At 43.6% G+C, this 20,141-nt stretch overlaps 1 protein-coding gene and 1 non-coding gene across 3 annotated transcripts; one reads left to right on the forward strand and one right to left on the reverse strand.

The window, feature by feature from the left end:
• Window positions 1–419: 419 nt before the first annotated feature.
• On the forward strand, window positions 420–19,862 carry Dpy30 (dpy-30 histone methyltransferase complex regulatory subunit). 2 transcript variants are annotated; one of them, XM_059248570.1, is made up of 5 exons: window positions 420–603; window positions 4,075–4,147; window positions 4,248–4,295; window positions 11,620–11,762; window positions 19,533–19,862. In XM_059248570.1, exons 2-5 carry the CDS (start codon window positions 4,112–4,114, stop codon window positions 19,603–19,605), a joined length of 300 nt encoding a protein of 99 aa, XP_059104553.1. In that variant the 5' UTR covers window positions 420–603; window positions 4,075–4,111; the 3' UTR covers window positions 19,606–19,862. The 2 variants fall into 2 exon arrangements, with proteins under 2 accessions (XP_059104553.1, XP_059104555.1); XM_059248572.1 differs by lacking the exon at window positions 420–603 and adding an exon at window positions 3,736–3,849.
• Window positions 7,593–7,696, reverse strand: LOC131897767 (U6 spliceosomal RNA). The gene has a single exon (XR_009375788.1). It is a non-coding gene; the product is annotated as a U6 spliceosomal RNA (small nuclear RNA).
• Window positions 19,863–20,141: the final 279 nt, after the last annotated feature.

Raw genomic sequence — 20,141 nt, forward strand, 5'->3', positions numbered from 1 at the left:
ATCTGCCTCAAGTTTGTAAAGAGAGTTAAACATGTGTCTTAGGGTTTCTTATTACTCTGAAGACACACCATGACCACAGCAACTCTTGTAAATAAAAACATTTATTTAGTTGAGGGTGACTCTCTCACAGTTTCAGAGGTTCAGTCCATTATCAGCAGGATGGGGTGCATGGCGGCATGCAGGCAGATGTGGTGCTGGAGCTGAGAGTCTTGACTTAGAGGCAACAGGAAGTCGACTGCCTATCCCTGAGTGAAGGTGGAGAAAAGACTTCAAAGCCCGCCCCCACAGTGACACACTTCCTCCAACAAGGCCATGTTTTCTAATAGTGTCACTCCCTTTGGGGGCCATTTTCTTTCATACCACCACAATATAGTAGGCCTTCTTTATTATTCGAATTCCATGATTCTGGTTCTAGAACCTCCAACCATGGAGAGAATTACTTTTGTGGAAGTGTTTGTTTGCTCTAGGAATTCATTCCCTTTCTAACAATATCTACTAAATGTAAGAATCAAACAAACACAAAGATAATGATATGGGCGTTACCTTTGAAGAACTCAAACTTTAACTGTGTTTAACCATCAAGAAAATAGAAGACAAAATGGAGTAAGCGCTGCTATAGGATTTGTTCCAGGTAGATGAGGGGGTACTTCTGAACAAAACATGGAGCCTCCAATCCAAATAATAGTTAATGGTCTGGGCTGCATAAACAGCTCAGAGGGTAAAGTGTGTGCTACACAATTATGCCTACCCAACCTCAGGTTCCCAGGAGCTACTTAGAAAGCCTACTGTGGTGGTATGATGCAAGGTGGAGATTGGGGGATCCTAGGGGGCTTGTTGGCTAGTCTAGCCAATTGGTAAGTTCCAGACTCAGTAAAAGATCTTGTGTCAAAAAATAAGGTGGTGGAGGGGCTAGAGAGATGGCTCAGTGGTTAAGAGCACTTGTGGTGTGCTCACAGAGAAGCAGAGGTTGGATTAGCATCTCCCTAACAAGCCGAGCATCCAGAAATGCCTGTTAAGTCCAGCTCTGAAGGCGCTAATGCCCTCTTCTGGCCTCCAAATGATAGAAGGTGTACAAACACACATACACCACACACACACACACACACACACACACACACACAAACGCAAGCACATCATATTCTTCTTTGTTTGCTCATGTTACACTCTAGCCTAGAGTGACCTTGAAATCATGGCAGTTTTCCTCCCAAGTGCTGAGATTACAAGATTACAGGCATCATCATACCTAGCTTTCCCATTTTTTTTTTTTTTTTTTTTTGACAATGTCTCACTGTGAATCCCAGGGTTTATTTGAACTCACAGAGGTCCACCTACCTCTGCCTCCTGAGTGCTGGGATTAAAGGCCTTGCATGTACCACCATGCCTGGCTATTTATTCTTTAATGTTTATGTTGTCTATTTATTTTCATCACTAGTACTGATGTATAAATATCAGATTCCACTGCAGGGCAAGTCAACCAGCACATATTATGCACCAATGATGTGTCAGGTTCTACACAAAAAAATATACAAAGGTATAAAAGGATTCAGGAACATAACTCATTTGTAAAGAGCTTTCTGTGTAAGAATGAATCCCTGAATATGATCCCTGCACCCATGTAATAAGAGCTGGGCATGGTGTTGAACGTTTGTAATCACAGTGCTGGAGAGGAAGAGAACCAGGGGATCCATGGAGCTCGGCAGTCAGGCAGCCTAGCCTACTTGGTAAGTCCCAACCAAACCCAGCAAGAGACTTGATTTCAAAAAATAAGGTGGAGTCTGTGGTGATGGCTGTCCTGGAACTCACTCTGTATACCAGGCTAACCTTGAACTCAGAGATCCGTCTGCCTCTGCCTCCCCGAGTGCTGGGATTAAAGGCGTGCATCTAGGCTTTAATCCCAGCACTCAGGAGGTTGAAGCAAGCTGTTGTTGTTGGTTCAAGGCCAGCCTGGGAAATAGAATGAGTTCCGAGATCGCCTAGGTTATAGAAGGAGACCCTGTCTCAAAAAAAAAAACAACAAAAAAAACCAAAAAAAACCAAATCTCAAAACAGAAAATTTTAATCAGTAGCACTCAGGTTGTAGAATTTTGTTTGAATGCAGGATAGTATGATAATGCACATAATAGTTTACTCAGTAATTGATGTTATTTTTATTTTCCCCTCCTGCAAAACATTTAATCTCTGGGTCAATCTGACATGCAAAATCTTCCAAGTGCTGTGTGGTGGCTCTCACTCATCACAATATTATCGAGTATCTAGTATAAAATTTTTAAAAAACTGTACTCATAATTCTAGTGCTTAAATGAAGTTTATTTACTTGAGATCTGTATCCATGTAGCTTTTAGAGTCATAAGGCGATGTGGTATGATTTCCAATTTTATTTATTTACGTGTGAATGACAGGGTCTCACATGGGCCAGCCTGGCTTAGAACTTCTAGGTACCTAAGCACGACCTTTAACTTCTGATCTTACTGCCTCTAGTCTGGTCTCCAGCACCGACTAGTCCTGTTTATGTGGTGGTGGTGATTAAAACAGGGATTTGTGAGTGCTAGGCAGGCACACTATCAACAGAACTACCACCCCACTTGATTTTTGTTTTTGTTTTTTGTTTTTTGAGACAGGGTTTCTCAGTGTAGCTTTGGAGCCTGTCCTGGATCTCACTCTGTAGCCCAGGCTGGCCTCGTACTCAGAGATCCACCTGGCTCTGCCTCCCGAGTGCTGGGATTAAAGGCGTGCATCACCACTGCCCGGCTACCCCACCTGATTTTAATGATTTATTTTCCAAAATATTGACGTGTCATGATTAATGTCCAGATATTGAATAGGAAGTTTCTAATTAAAATATAGAGTCTAGCCGGGTGGTGGTGGCGCATGCCTTTAATCCCAGCACTCGGGAGGCAGAGCCTGGTGGATTCCTGTGAGTTCGAGGCCAGCCTGGGCTACCAAGTGAGTTCCAGGAAAAGGCGCAAAGCTACAGAGAAACCCTGTCTCGAAAAACCAAAAAATAAAATAAAATAAAATAAAAATAAAAAATAAAATAAAATAAAATATAGAGTCTAGCAAGACAGCTCAGCAGATCAACGTGCTTGCTGCCAAAACTAAGGATTCAGTCCCTGGATCCAAAGTGGCAGATGATACATCGTGGAAGTTATTATTTGACCTCCACAAGCGCGCGCGCACGCGCGCACACACACTCCTGCACACTCACTTAAAAAATAATGAAAAAAGAAACAACAAAATTAGTTCTTTAAAAAAGTGCAGTTAAAAATGGGATATATACATATATATGTGTATATACACATATATAGTATTTTATATGTCTGCGTGTTTTGACTGCATGCTATATGGAGCACATGAGTGCCTCATGCCAGCGTAGGTCAAAAAGAGCGTCAGATCCCTGGAAGTGGAGTTAGGGATGTTTGTGAGCCGCCACGTGGGTGCTGGGAAACAAACCTAACTCCTCTGCAAAACGCTGCAAGTCATTAACCGCCGGGCGACGGGGTCTCTCCAGCCCCTCTTTGGCTTTAATGAAGCGCCTGGGCCTATGGTTTCCTACTAAGAATCACTGAGCAAGTGGATGGTCTCGGTTCCTCGGGGACAGACACTTGCAGGCGGCACCGAGGACTGCTTACAGGACAGTTTGCAGCAGGGAGGAGCCGGCAGGTGCCCAGGCACACCGTGCACCGCAGAGGCGCAGGCCCTCTTAGGCGGGCTCGGGCACTCCTGCCAGCGGTTCCGCCTCTGCGCAGGCGCGGCAGCAGCGCGACGTCCCTCACTTTACGGCCGAAGCGGTTCGCGCTGGGAGTCGGTGGCGCCGTGCAGGGCACTTAGGAACCGACAGCCTTGGCGCGGGTAATCAGCTCCCCGTCCTCCTCCTCCTCCCACGGCTCGATCCCTGGGACGACCTCCGAGCTTCGCGATGCGACGCGGACGGCCAGTCCGTGGACCGTCCCAGCCCGCGCGTCTGCTGCCCGCGGGGGTGAGGGGCGGGGTCCCGGGCTGGGCTGCACCGCATCCTGGCGTCTTCCACTTGAAATCTCCCGGGTAACTAACTCGCGGCTCTTCTTGTTTTGCAAGACTGGTATCCGGTTGACTGCGGTTTGCAGGGTCCGCCATGGAGTCAGAGCAGATGCTGGAGGGACAGACGCAGGTACCGGGAGGCCCTTGGATTCCGAGCGGCGGTGTGCAGGGAGGCGGTGCGCGGAACGGGCGGATGTCTCTCTCTGTGACTGTATTTTTTTGTTTTCTAGGTTGCAGAAAACCCTCACTCCGAGTACGGTCTCACAGACAACGTTGAGGTAACTCGCCCGGTTCCTCTGCCGCATCTATGGCTGTCTTGAGAGCTGGAGAAAACTTAGGATCCGTTTACTAGGCTACTCTGTACGAGGGAACACTTTGCTGCCGTGATCTCCGTAGTATCAGATTATAAGCGGTTTCTTTTACTCGCATGCTAATACTTGCCTAAAAATAAAAGTACTTTGTAAATGAATGACTAAATCCCGGAACCAGATCTGGGTAGGTTTGGTTAGGAAAATAGAGGCTTCCTGGAGGAAATTTGTGTGTGAATAGGAGACTCGAGGGATCAAGTTTGGTTTAAAAAGAGGGGCCAGGAGCGTTTCCAAGCAGTTGTTGTAGAAACGGGTGTTATTTAGTCAACGCTTTGCTGTTTGTGTGATACACACTCGACCAATTTGAACATATCTTCAGCCCCAGAATGCTTAAAGTTCAGTAACCTGTTCAAGGTCACTAGCAAGTAAGCTTAGAGTTGTTTTCTTTTTGATTTAATGTATTATTTGTGTGTGTGTGTGTGTGTGTGTGTGTGTGTGTATGTGTGTGTGTATGTGCGTGCACGTGTGTGAAAGTCAGCGGGCAACCTTACAGAGTCTGCTTTTTCCTTCCATCCTTAGGTGGGTTCTGGAGATGGAACTCAGGTTGTTATGCTTGGGTGTAGCAGGCACCCTTACCCACCCAGCCATCTTATCTGACCTAGAGTTTGTATTTCACTGTTGGCAGGTTGACTTTTTTCCTGCAAAAGGATGGCATTGTATTTGTGTGAGCTCTTTCTGTCTTTCAGTGTATATGGATGTATGTTTCTTTTCTTTCTTTGTTTATTTTTCTTTTTCCTTTTTTTTTTTCTTTGAGATAGGTTTTTCACTATGTAGCTCTGACCGTCCTGGAACTCACTATGTATGTAGATCAGGCTGGTCTTGGAATCACAGAGATCCACCTACATCTGCATACTGAGGGGTGGGGTTAAAGGCATGTGCCACCATTCCCGGCTTATGTATTTCATTTTTAATACTTTATTTTATATATATGGGTGTTTTGCCTGAGTATATCTTTGTTCATAAGAAGATGGTGGCAGATCTCCTAGAACTTGAGTTACAGACAGTTGTGAGCTACAATGTATGTGTGATGGGAATTGCACCAGGGTCTTATGCAAGAGTGACTGGTCCTGTCTGTCGTCTGTCTGTCTGCCTGTCTCTGTTTTTTGAGACAGAGTTTCTCTGTGTTGCCCTGGCTGTCCTGGAACTCGCTTTGGAGACCAGGCTGGCCTCGAACTCACAGAGATCCGTCGGCCTCTGCCTCTTTTTCTGCTTCATGTTCCACAGTGTTCCCTCAGCCTTAGTAGGGAGTTAGATAGAAATTTTTTTTTAGGGATGACTACTAACACTTGGACCAGTTCTGAGTCTGCATTTCTTGCTGACCACGGCAGAAAGGGGCTTCTCTGGCCAAGACTGAGAGCTGCACTAATCTATGGGTAGAAACAGACGAGATATTTACAGTTTAACAACATGACTCCTTAGAGAAACAACAGTAGTAGGTGACTCCCAAGGCCTGTGGCCTCCAGAGCTATAGGCTTTTGACCAGGTTTATGTACCTGGCAGGCATTTGGAGCAGGCCACACATCCAATCAGCAAGCAGTAGGTTACCCCTGTATACCATCATGCCACTAAAACGTTACTGGCTACATCTTGCCTGGCAGGTTGGTATTGTGGTGTTTAGGGCTCACTGATGGGATAATTCTGATTTATTTTTACTGGCTTTGCCTGGTCTATTTTATTTATTTATTTTTTATTTTATATATAATCTTGTTTGTTTGTTTGTTTCTGGGATTTTTGAGACAGGGTCTATATGTTGTCTTGTATCTCCTATGTAGGCCAGGCTGGCCTTGAACTGAGGTGAGGTTTACTTGCCTCTTTGTCTCCTGAGTGCTGGGATTAAAGTTGTATGCCACCATGCCTGACAATATATATTATGTCTTGATCTTTTTTTGTGGGTTGATTTTTCTTTGTCATAGATGTTTTGTTTCTTTTTCTACCTAGTAATTTCTTTCTTAAAACATTACTATTTTTTTCTAAAGATTTATTTTTATTTATTTATGTGTGTGTGTGTGTGTGTGTGTGTGTGTGTGTGTGTGTATGCCATATGTGTGCTGGTAGTATCCCTGAGGCCAGAAGACTGTCATATCACTGGAGTTGCCGATAGTTGTGGGCTTTCTGGTGGGAGTGTTGGGAACTGAGCTTAGGTCCTCTTCAAGAGCTGTTTTTTCCCCAAGATTTTTCAGGCTGGGTGTGGTGGCACACACCTTTAGAAATCCCAGCTCTGAGCTGGAAATGGGAGCCACATGCCTTTAATCCCAGCACTCTGGAGGCAGAGGCAGGAGGATTTCTCAGCCTGATCTACACAGTGAGTTCCAGGACAAGCAGGGCTGTTACACAGAGAAACCCTGTTTTGGGAAACCAAAAGAAAAAGAAAAGAAACTCCAGTTCTAGGGAGGTAGAAAGTCAGTCTCTCTCTCTCTCTCTCTCTCTCTCTCTCTCTCTCTCTCTCTCTCTCTCTCTCTCTGTCTCTCTCTCTCTCTCTCTCTCTCACACACACACACACACACACACACACACACTCATGACCAAAAGTAACTTGGAGAGGGAAGGGTTTATTTCACCTTACAGCTTCTGGTCAGCCCATCATCTAGGGAATTCAGGGTAGGAACTGATGCAGACAGAGACCATGGGGCGGGGGGATGCTGCTTATACTGGCTTGCTCAGCCCACTTATAGCACCTAGGACCAGCAACCCAGAGATGGCGTCATCCATAATGGCCTGGGTCCTCTTATATCAACCACTAATTAAAAAAAAAAAAAAAAATGCCTCAAAGGCTTGCCCATGAGCCAGTCTGGTGGGGGTATTTTCTCAAATGATGTTCTCCTAGCCTGTGTCAAGATGACATAAAAGCTAGCCAGCACAGTGTATGAGTGTTTTGTTTGCACGTATGTATGTGTACTACAGGCATGTTTGATGCCTGTGGAGGTTTAGAAGAAGGAGCAGAGCCTCTGAAACTGGTTGTGAGCCACGGTGTAGGGATTGGTAACCAAACCTGGGTCCTCTGTAAGAGCAGTCAGTGTTCTTAACCAACCCCTGAGCCATAGCTCTCATGCCCCCATTATTATTATTGTTGGTGTGTGTTTTGAGTTGATTCTTTCTACCTTTTATATGTGTTCTGGGGTTTGTGCCATAAGTTTGCCTTTACCTTCTGAACCATCTCACTGGTCTTGCCTAGTAATTTTTCTTTCTTTCTTTCTTTTTTTTTTTTTTTTAAATATGGAACGCTTCACGAATTTGCGTGTCATCCTTGTGCAGGGGCCATGCTAATCTCTGTATCGTTCCAATTTTAGTATATGTGCTGCCGAAGCGAGCACTCTTTTTTTTTTTTTTTTTTGAGAGAGAGTCTCACTAGATAGAAATGTAGCCTCGCTTGACTGTCCTTCAATTTGCTATGCAGACCAGACTGGCCTGGAGTTCACAGAGATCCTTCTGCCTCTGTTTCCTGAGTGCTGGGAGAAAAGGCGTGTGCCACCATGCCTACCCTCACAGCCTAGTGATGTCTTTTTTTCTTTTTTTTTAAAGAAAGGGTTTCTCGGTGTAGCCCTGGTTGTCCTGGAACTTACTCTGTAGACCAGGCTGGCCTGGAACTCGGAGATCTGCCTGCCTCTGCCTCCCAAGTGCTGGGATGAAAAGGCAATGTGCCGCCGCTGCTGCCACCTGGCACCTAGTGATTTCTCAATATTATGTTGGGTACTGTGAATTTTACTTTGTACAGTATCAGATATTTTGGCACTTCAAACGTTTTTTGAATATTGACCTTCAATTTGACTTTTCAAGGTTTGCTTCAACCTTTGTCTGGTGGGGCCAGAGCAGCAGTCTTTAATTTAGGCCTGTTTTCATCTTTTTGAGCATTCTAATGTTCCATGCATTTTTGAGGCTCTGCTGCTCTGGATCATGGGGACACCAAGTGTTCCCAGTGTGTGAGCTGTGGAAGTGTCCCTGTGACTTCCAGGCCGTTTTCCTCGTGGTCTCTGGCAGCTGCACTCATCTAGACCCGAAAGCAGCCTCACTGCTCGACTGTGTTCCCTACTTTCCTGCCCGCACAACCTTCTCCTTGTAGTACTCTGCCTTGTAAACTGGAGCTGCTGTGGTTCCTCACAATTTCCAACACTTGTCTTCTCAATTCAGAGCAACTGCTAGACTCTGCTTAGGTCCCCTTTGATGCTGCATCCTGTGAGTTTTCTAGGTAGCAAACGGAGTGATCATAGGGTTAGCCTCAGTTATGTCCGCTTTTGTTATAACTGTAGTACACTGTAATAACTTACCCCCACCCCCAGACAGGGCTTCTCTGTGTATCCTTGGCTGTATCCTGGAACTTGCTCTGTAGACCAGGCTGGCCTTGAACTCAGAGTTCCACCTGCCTCTGCCTCCCCAGTGCTGGGATCATAGGTGTGCCCCACTACTATGGAATATCTTTTTGTTTTTAACCCTAAACCTTCCCTGAGTTCTCTCTCTTTTGCTGTTACTGTAGTACACCGTGATCTTTCCGTTTTTGTGTTTGGTGGTATGTGTGTACGTCTTTAGGTTAAGCCGTGATAATTGGTTGTTACTTTTCCTGTTGGGATAAAATATCCTGACAAATGCAACTTAAAGACAGAAGGGTTTATGTTGGTTCATAGTCATGGTGTACAGTCCATCAAGTAGGGGAGTCAGAGTGGGGGAGATTGACGCAGCTGGTCATCTGTGCCCACAGTCAGGAAGAGGAGCACAAGGAATGCTCCCACCCAGCTGGTTTCCATCTTTTCATGTGGTCCAGGACAGAAGCTTTGTGAAGGTTGCTGCCCCGCCTCCATTGTGGTGGGGTTGCCCTCCCTCAATTAGCCTAAGAAAGGATAATCCCCCAGAGGCAGGCCTAGAGGATAACCTAATCTAGATAATCCTTTACAGGTGTGCTTGGAGCCTTATTTCCTACTTGCTTCTAGATTGTGTCAAATTGATAACCAACATTAACTGGTACATTGACTTAACTAAAATTAAGCATAGTGATTGGCACATGGTAAGTATCCAGTAAATGCTCCAGTGAAATTAGTTAAGGAGGGTATTATAGGAACTGTTTCTTTTGGTAATGATGTAGTTAAAAAAATTTAATTGTATGTATGTGTATGTGCCTGTAGAGGCTTCAGGCCCTCCAGGGACTGGAATTCTAAGCATTTGTGAGCCGCCTGGTGTGGGGTGCTGGGATTCAATTCTAGTCCCCTAGAAGAGGAGTACTCACCTTTTGTATGTTGAGACAGGCTTCCTCTATATAACAGTCCTGGTTGTCCTAGAACTCACTCTGTAGACCAGGCTGGCCTCAAACTCACAGAGATCCACCTGCCTCTGGAATGCTGGCATTAAAGGTGGACACCACCGCAGCCCAGCAGGAGTACTCATTCTTAATCACCAAGTCATTTCTCCAGCCCTCTTAAATTGTATTTTAAAATTTTAATTTGGGGTTGAGGATTTAGCTCAGTGGTAGAGCACTTGCCTAGCAAGCGCAAGGCCCTGGATTCGGTCCTCAGCTCTGGGAAAAAAAAAATTTTTTTTTAAATTTTTTTGAGATAGTCTCTCTATGTATCCCTGGCTACCCTGGAATTCATAGAGATCTTCTTGCCTCTGCCTCCTGAGTGCTGGCAAGATAGTTACTGGGTTTGAACTCACTATGTAGCAGAGAATAATCTTGAATTTTCTGATCCTTCTGCTTCTATCTTCCAAGTGCTGGGACCACAGATATGCACTACCATACCTAGGTAATGCTGGGGCTGAAACCAGGACTTCATGCATCCTAGCTAAGTGCCCACTGGGTTATATATACATACACACACATACATAACACCTATATATATACATATCTACATATAAATATAAATATATATGTAGATATGTATATATGTGTATTATGTATAATTGCTGTTACTTATTGGAGGCATTTTAATAGCATGTAAATGAGCTTTTTTTTATTATACAAATACTTTGATAAGTTAGGACTGTATTCTTTACTAAGATTAAGAAGAATTTGTTGGACTGGAGAGATGGCTCAGCAATTAAGAGCACTGGGCGGCTCTTCCAGAGGAACCAGGTTCAGTTCCCAGCACCCACAGGCAGTCAGTTTCAGGTGATCTGACACTTTTTTACATATATACATGCAGGCAAAATATGAGTGCACATGATATAAAAATAAATTATTAAAAAATAATAGTAAGAATTTGTTGCTGGGTGGTGGTAGCCCATGCCTTTAATCTCAGCACTCAGGAGACAGAGACAGGCAGATTTCACTCTGAGTTCGAGGCCAGCATGGTCTACAGAGCAAGTTCCAGGACAGCTAGGACTACACAGAGAAACCTGTCCCGGAAAACCATAAAGTTAGGGATTGGGGCTGGAGAGTTGGCAAGTGTTAAGAGCACTTGTTTTTGCAGAGGACTGGGGTTGTTGGATATCCTGCACCTTCATAGCAGCTCACAAGTGTATGTAACTCCAGTTCCAGGGGATCTGATTACCCCTTCTGGCCTCCTGGGGTAAAAGATTTATATAAATCCATGTAGGCAAAATACTCATGCTCATGAAATAATAAAATAAATGTAAAAAAAAAAACAAAGAATTTAGGATGTAGACGAATTTCTAAATGGTTTTATTAATAAAAAACACGGAGTCAGATATAGGGGTGAAAACTTGAGAGAGAGGTCAGAGGAATAGCAACAGCCACATGCTAACCTCACCTCACCAACTCCGCAGCTTCCAAAAGCGAGATACTTCCTATCTACCCATGCCCTATATGCCTTGCTGTTCTGCCATCTGACTTCCTCTTCCTGCCCAGCTCTGTCACTTCCTGTCTGTCTGTACAGACCTCCAGAGCTTCATGGTTAACTTGTATTGGAATTTAAGGCGTGTGCCTCCACACCCAGCTCTGTTCCCAGTAGGGTCTTGAATTCATATAGATCTAGATAGATCCTGTCTCCCAAATGATAGAATTAAAGGCGTGTGCTACCATTACATGACTTTTGTGTTCACTTATAATGCCTGGCATTTTCCTCTGATCTCCAGGCAAGCTTTATTTATTGGAGCACAAATAAAATATCACCACATTAGGGATTGGCTGGCATTTCTTTCGGAGGAGAGGTTTGCTGTCTGGTGTCATTCTAGTCATGATTTGCTTTCCTCTTAGTGTTCTTTTCCCATTAGTTTTTGTTTTACTCTCAAAATAATCTTGTACTTTGGGAAATTCATGCTTTTTTTTTTTTTTCCCCCCCCACATCACTAGAGGATAGTCGAAAATGAGAAGATTAATGCAGAGAAGTCATCAAAACAGAAGGTGGATCTACAGTCTTTGCCAACCCGTGCCTACCTGGATCAGACAGTTGTGCCTATCTTATTACAGGGTCTTGCTGTGCTTGCAAAGGAAAGGTGAGATAATACTGTCTGTGACTGGAGATACCAAGTGGGACTCCCACACCCAAAATATTATTAGTTGATTATGGTTCTTTGCTGTGTTTGTGTTCAATGATGTCACGATTGTTATTTTATTTTAGATTTACATTGTGTGTGTGTGTGTGTGTGTGTGTGTGTGTGTGTGTGTGTGTGTGTGTGTGTGTTTTGTGGTAGACATAAGGAGGTAAACTTTTTAGGAGTCCAGTTCTGTCCCTCCACCATGTGGATCTTGGGGATTGAACTCGGGTTATCAGGCTTAGTGTCAAGCACTTTTACTGGCTGGAGTCATCTTACTGGCCCTATTGCTGTTAAACTTTCATTTTATTTACTTATTTCTTTGAGATACAGTTTCTCTGTGTAGCCCTGACTGTCCTGGAACTCTCTCTGTAGACCAGGCTGGTCTCAAACTCACAGAGAGCCCTGACTGTCCTGGAACTCTCTCTGTAGACCAGGCTGGTCTCAAACTCACAGAGATCCACCTGCCTTTGCCTCCCCAAAACTTATTATTATTTTTTTTTAAAGTAGTTATTCATTCATTTTATTTGTGTGGGCATTTTATCTGGGTGTGTGTGTGAGCATCATGTGGATTAGAAGAGGATGTTGTGTCGAGATTGGAGTTACACAGCTGATTGTGAGCCACCGTGTGGGTGGATGCTGGATTCCAACTCCTGTATAGTCTGCAGGTAATTTTGTACAGTTTTTACTTCAGGATAACATGGTTCTAGGTAGTCTACACTGATATAATATATAAATATATTATATATATATATAAATATAATATATATATATATATTTATATATTATATCAGAGATCCACCTGCCTCTGCCTCCAGAACGTTGTGATTAAAGGCATGTGTCACCACCGCCCAGCTAACTGTTATAATTGAAATTACAATAATACCACAGTAAACCTAGGCATTTTAGCATTGCTCCTTTTTAGACATGTAGCCTTGGCTGGCTTTGAACTCACTATGTAGCCCAGGATGATCCAGTGCTTGGATTATGGGAAGTATGATACCGTATCTGGTTTATGTGGTTCTTGATGAGTCTAGGCCCCTGAGTATGCTATACAGTCACTGCCTGCTGAGCTATATCCTTGTTTGTTTGTTTGTTTTTTTTTGAGACAGTCTCAAGTAGCTCAGGCTGACCTTGAACTCTGATCCTTTGGCCTCTAACTCCTAATTGCTAGGATTACAGTTAGGTTTCACCTAGATCCATTTTCCATATTGTTGAACACTTAGCTCCATTTTCCTTTGTTACTATAATTTATTTTATACCTTTCTGCTGTGTTTGCTTATTTTTTTATTGACCAGTCATCAAGAATTGATTTTCTAGTTTAATGAAGTTTGACTTTATACAGTATTTGACATATTGTATTTGCTGTAATTTGTATTTCTGTCCATTATTTTTCCCTTTAATTTTTCTAGTGTCATTTGTCTCAAGTACAGGATTGTTATAAACTCTTCTGGGCTTCAAACTGAGGACCCTGCTCATGATAGGCAAACATTCTGCTATTAAGCTATGTTCCCAGCTAGCTATAAAGGGCTTTTTTTTTTTTTTTTTTTTTTTTTTTTTGCCAGTACCTTTGTTTATTAGTTATTTCTTTCTTCAGGAGCAGTTTTTTTTTATTTCTTCATGTATCTCAATAATCCTTACATAAACTCTTTTTTCGTGCTTTGTTTCATTTATTTTTTATTTTTCAATGTGTGTGTGTTTTTACCTGCAAGTGTGTGTCTGTGCACCACATGGATGCCTGGTGCTCACAGAAGCCAGAAGATGGCATGGGATCCCTTGCAACTGGAGTTTCACTGGCTGTTAGGTAACAGTGGGTGTTGGTAATTGGACCTGGATCCTCTGAAAGAGCAGCCAGTGTCCTTTACTGCTGAGCCTTCACTCTTGGCCTATTCCACCCCCCCAAGGAGGCTATGGACTCCTCATTTGCATACTGTGTCCTGAGTACTGGGATTACAGATGTGAGCTATCATATCCAGCTTCTGATTTCTTTTTTTGTAAACAAATAAGCAAATTTGTTTTGTAAACTAGTCAGTTTCTATTGGGTGTATGCTATGTTTTAAATCTAGGACAGTAATAATCTCTGTAGTAAATGGACATAAATTAGTAACATAGATTAGATTTTGTTATATTTAGTTGTATGTGTTTACGAGAGTGTATATGTATGCATATGCGTGTGTGTATGCCAGGGTGTGAGTGTAGAGGTCAGAGGACAACTTTTAGGAGTTGTTTTCCTCTTTTATGAGGGTTATGAGGACTGAATTTAGGTTATCAGGCTTGGTGGCAGGGGTCTTCCCTGATATGCCATCGTGCTGGCGGAGATTGATATGTTAGTTTATATAAAAGTTGTATGTCCTGATTGTGGTGGCACACACCTTCATCTCATCACACAGGCAGAGGCAGGCAGATCATCTCATCTCGTGGAGTTTCAGGCCAGCCAGGCTTATGTGGTGAGACATTTAAGAAACAAAGATGGGGTTGGGGATTTAGCTCAGTGGTAGAGGGCTTGTCTAGCAAGCACAAGGCCCTGGTTTCGGTCCTCAGCTCTGAGAAAAAAAAAAAAAAAAAAGAAACAAAGAATGGCTGGAGATGAGGTAGGACTTGCTGCTCTTGTAGAGGACCTGTGTTAACATCTACATGGAGGCTCACAGCCATCTGTCACTCTGGCTCCAGGGCATCTGACGCGCTTTTCTGGCCTCTGTGGACATAAGCATACATGTAGGCAAAATAGACATACATGCTTAAAAGGAAATACACACACACACACACACACACACACACACACACACACACACTGTTCATTGAAGCATGTGCTTGTAATATACATGGCTGTTACTGACTAAATGAATGTAATAAATATTTGTCTTTTGTTTTTGCTTGGTTATTTATGTTTATAAAATAAGATTTATGTATGACTGAAAAATACCATGTCTCTGCTGTTGATGACTGAAATGTGGTTGGGCTGGAGTAAGGGCTTAGTGGTAGGGTGCTGCCCTGGTGTGCCTGAGGTCCCCAGGTTCAATCCCCAGCACCACCCCAAAAGGGACTCTTATATTTTCATTTTCCCCAAAGAAGGCTGGTATGTTAGAAATTCTATTTAATTTAAAATTTAAATCACTATTATTGTTTTATTGGGACAGGGTCTCCTGTAGCCTAAATTGGTTTCAAACTTCCTTTGTAGCTAGCTAGGATGACCTTGAGCTTCTGAATTGTTAAGTGCTAGAAGAAAAAAACTAGGACAGTTTGAACTAATAATATGTTTGTAAATAGAATTAATAAGCAAAGAGTTTTTTTTTTTTTAATGCTGAATGCCGTTTATTGAAGGAGGGAGGAGGTCTTAAATACAGGCTTACAGCACAATGGGAGAACCCCGGAGGGCAGAAGTTGCTACCAATGTTTTACAATCTTGCATCTAAGCTGTTAACGCCCATTATGCAGGATACACAGACAAGGAACTTCCCTTAAGCATTCAGGAGGGTGGAACCTGGCAGGAAATTAGCATAGGGAAGATATCAAGGTCAAGGTCAGCAAGCAAGGCAACAGTTACCCAAAACGGGGGCCAGGACCCTATAGGTCCCCTTTTACTAAAAAATGAGCTTCTGACTTAGGTTGTGTGGGACGTCAGCAGGTCACCTTACCCGTTATGAAATGCCTGCCCAGGCCACACAGGTACTCTGTCTTAGGTTGGTGAGCGCCGCCCAGACATTACCCATTTCTGAATACTCATCATACAGGCTCAATCGTGTGTGTGAGCTGCAGAGTTAACTGCTGCCAAAGATCTCAAATTGGCTGGGCTTGCAATCTGTGTGTTCTTGACACAGAAAAGACCAACAGAAGTCCTAACCTACCCATAGCCAGTAGGCTAAAGGCAACTGAGCCGTTCCCTTCCTTAACGAGCCTTACTGCAAATTGGAGTCCTTGTAAGATGGTATCCCAAAAGCAAATGGAACTTGAGTTTATAAATTTATAATTTATTTTTTAAAAAATATTTTTATTTTATAATTAATTTAATTTTACATATCAGCCACGGATTCCCTGTTCCCCCTCCTCCCACTCATGCAAAGAGTTTTTGTAAAATCAGTCCTTAGGCCGGGCGGTGGTGGCGCATGCCTTTAATCCCAGCACTCGGGAGGCAGAGCCAAGTGGATCTCTGTGAGTTCGAGGCCAGCCTGGGCTACCAAGTGAGTTCCAGGAAAGGCGCAAAGCTACACAGAGAAACCCTGTCTCGAAAAACCAAAAAAAAGAAAAAGAAATCAGTCCTTAGGTTAACCTGATTATTTGGTGAAAGTGATGTCTATAGGCAGCTCAGAAGATTATGCTGGTACGGTGTGTTGATGTTAGTAGTTGAGAGGTTGAGGCAAGAGGACTGTGAGTTCCTGGTGGACTGGCTTGTGTAACTGTTATCTTTCTCAAGAAAAGAAAAAGGGTTAGTGCTGAGGTTGTAGCTCAGTGGTAGAGTGCTTGCCCTGGATGCCGTTTAAAGTGCAAAGGGAAATGTTTTAAAATTTATTTTTTATTGTTTGAAACAGGGTCTCTCTACAGAGCCCTGGCTGTCCTAGAACTTACAGAGCTTCGCATGTCTCTTCCTTTCTAGTGCAGGCAATAATGGCATGCGGGGTGGTGGTGCACTGGGGAGGCTGAGGCAGGTGGATCTCCTAGTTTGAGGCCAGTCTGGTCTACAGAGCAAGTTCCAGGACAGCCAGGGGCTACCTTGTCTCAACAAACAAACAAACAAACAAACAAACAAACAGGCAGAACCTGGAGAGATGGCTCAGCAGAGGTTCTGAGTTCCATTTCCAGCACCCGCCTGGCTTCTCACAACCATCTGTAATGGGATCTGATGCCCTCTTCTGGCGTGCAGGCATATGTGCAGTCAGACCATTCATATATATAATATATATATATTATATATATTATTACACACACACATATATATTACATAATAAATATATATATTTTTTTTGATAGGCTTTTTTGTGTAGCTGTCCTGGAACTCACTCTGTAGCTCAGGCTGGCCTCAAACTCAGAGATCCTCCTGCCTCTGCCTCCCCAGTACTGGGATTAAAGGCGTGTGCCACCACCTTGCTGATATTCTCCGCCCCTGCTCCCCTAGCCCCCAGGAAAAAACAAAGACAGTCTGTGCCACCATGCCTAGCATGGGGGAATATTTTTTTTAATCATGGTGAGTCAGTTGCCTGCCTGCCTTTCTCTCCCCCCACACCTTGCCTTTTGGGGTAGGGTCTCTCAAGCATGTATCTTTGGCTGGCCTGGAATTGGCTAGGTAGACCAGATTGGTATGAAACTCGAGATCTGCCTGCCTCTGGCTCCCAAGTACTGAGATGATAGGAATATGGCACCGTGTCTGGCCTTTCTCCTGTCTGTCCTTTTCACCTGACTTTCCTTCCTCCTATCCTCTCTACCTTCCCTCGTTCCTTTCCTCTCCTCCCTACACCCCAACCCTGCTGGCCTCTGCTTCTCACGTGAGATGGTATTACAAGTGCCACCTTGTCCGGTTGATGTACCTTGTTCACGCCAGGCCAGTACTCTGCTGCCTCTCCATCCCTTTACTTGGAGTTTTTTGAGAGAGTGTGTCTCTGTGTAGCCCAGGCTGGCCTCAGATTTTCCACATACAAAGAACTTGAACTCCAGGCACCTGTCCTGCAGTGCTGGATGTTGGGGTTACACACATGAGCGGCAGCACCCATCTCTGTAGAGACTGGCTCTGCCCATGCTGTCACCCTGTTGTTTCCGTCTCCCAAATCCTGGGATTACTGGTCACAGGGAACCATTCCCCACTCACTGTGCTGTGCGTGGGAGGGTTTGGGAGGGAGAACTTTGCTGTTTTGTACCAGTTGGTTTTGAACTTGATAACATAAACCTGGCTGGTTTAGAGCTAGGATTACAGACATGCCATTATGTTCAGTTTTTTGTATGCCTTTTGAAGCAGTAGAGTTGAGACATTTACCCAATTTTGAATATTTAGACAGATTTTCAGCAAGAATAACTTGCATCTAAGTGATAAATACAGAGTTATACCTTGTAAATTTATCTGGTTTTCTCAGGTGAGAATTGGTTGTTGTAGCATCATAAATATTAATTCAAAAAATTTGACTGGCAAGATAGCTCAGTGAGTAAAGAGGCTTGCCACCAAGCCTGACGACCTGAGTTTGATTCCCCAGGACCCTGCTACACAAGTGCCATGCCTCTCGCAAAAATAAATGTAATAAAAGATTTGAAGAAAAGTTAAAGCAGGCTATCTAAATGAATGTTAGTGCCTTTGACCAGTCATCTGTGAGTTCACATGTGCTGATGTTGCTAATGACACGTCCATTTTTTTTTTTTTTTTTTTTTTTTTGGTTTTTCGAGACAGAGTTTCTCTGTGTAGCTTTGCGCCTTTCCTGGAACTCACTTGGTAGCCCAGGCTGGCCTCGAACTCACAGAGATCCGCCTGCCTCTGCCTCCCGAGTGCTGGGATTAAAGGCGTGCGCCGCCACCGCCCGGCTTTTTTTTTTTTTTAAAGATTTATTTATTTATTATGTATACAGAAGAGGGTGCCAGATCTCATTACAGATGGTTGTGAGCCACCATGTGGGTGCTGGGAATTGAACTCAGGACCTCTGGAAGAGCAGTCGGTGCTCTTAACCTCTGAGCCATCTCTCCAGCCCCCGACACGTCCATTTTTTATTTGTTATTTTTTTTTTTTTTTTTCCCCCCGAGACAGAGTTTCTCTGTGTAGCTATGGTGCCTGTTCTGTAGACCAGGCTGGCCTCGAACTCACAGAGATCTGTCTGGCTCTGCCTCCCAAGTGCTGGGATTAAAGGCGTGTGCCACCACCGCCCCGGCTATTTGTTCTTTTGCTGAAGGATAATACTTAAGAAATTACACATTCTGTAGGCATACAGCTTGAAGTTGTTTTTGTTTTTGTTTTGTTTTTTGAGACAGGGTTTCTCTGTGTAGCTTTGCGCCTTTCCTGGAACTCACTTTGGAGACCAGGCTGGCCTTGAACTCAGAGATCCACTTGGCTCTGCCTCCCAAGTGCTGGGATTAAAGGTGTGCACCACCACCGCCCGGCTTTGTTTTTGTTTTTAAAAAGGTTCTCACTGTGTTGTTATGATTACCCTGGAACTGGCTATGTAGACTAGGCTAGCCTCTGCCTCCAGAGTGCTGAGAATTAAAGGTGTATACCATCACGATGAGCCAGCTTGAAACGAAACACCTTTGCAATACACACTAAGATCATGAAGCTGACTACTGCTCCTATCCTAGAAGTCTCCCCGAGGCAAGCAGCATTCCACTTCCTCAGCTTGTGCTTTTGGGTTCAGTAGGTAAAGGCATTTGCTGAGCAGAGCAAACCTGGTTACCTGAGTTCAGTGTCCAGAAGCCATGTGAAGGTGCTAGGAGAGAACTGGTTTCCAGAGTTGTCTTTTGACCTCCGAGTGGGTGAGGCATCTCTTCCTGCCATGCATACACGCAATAATAATAAATAAAGACTAAACAGGACCCTTTGTGTTTTAGAATTGAGTTCATAACTGGTTTTAAGCTATAAAACAGTTTTTAGTCCTTTTTTAAACTTTAATTTTGGCTCCTTAGCTTGCCTGCCTCCTTTACCATGTTTATTACAGATAGCCATTCACTGTGAATTGAAAATGAAACAGATGCATTTTTAAAGAAGGTGTGTTTAAATCAATGTACATATAGAACCTTTCTGACCTTGGTGTTTCTTTTGCTTTACAGACCGCCAAATCCCATTGAGTTTCTAGCATCTTATCTTTTAAAAAATAAGGCACAGTTTGAAGATCGAAATTGATTACTTGGGAAGAAAAGAAACATTTGGTTGCTACTGTAGATTTACATGATTACGAGGCAGCTTTAATTGCCATGATTCCCCTCCCCCCTCTGGAACCTTCAAGACCACAGAACTCTCTTCTGGAGTTGCAGAAGAGAACATATCCCCTTGTCTGATTTAATCACCATACTTATTTAATGAGTATCATCTGTGCAATTTTTTCTCAGATTGTCTTTTACTTTTTGAAAAGACCTTCAAAATAAACCGTTAAAACACCATTACTGTATAGTTTTTGTGTTTGTTTCCATGAACTAACTGCTTGTACTTTTGAATGTGATATAGCTTTGTAGTAATCAGGTAACGCTACCACATTTGCAGTATTTGACTTAATGATCTCTGAAATTGACCTCTGCAGAGGAGCTCTCTTTCCCATTTTGCAGACAAGAAGACAGACTGGAGAGGTTAACAGCCTGCTTCAGACAACACTGCTGGGAAGTGCTCCGGTGGGCGGGCATTCAACCCAGTTCCGCCAGTGTTCTCATAACTAAACAAGTACT

The sequence above is a fragment of the Peromyscus eremicus genome, chromosome 22 (genome assembly GCF_949786415.1).
Source record: "Peromyscus eremicus chromosome 22, PerEre_H2_v1, whole genome shotgun sequence".
Classification (NCBI taxonomy): Eukaryota; Metazoa; Chordata; class Mammalia; order Rodentia; family Cricetidae; genus Peromyscus; species Peromyscus eremicus.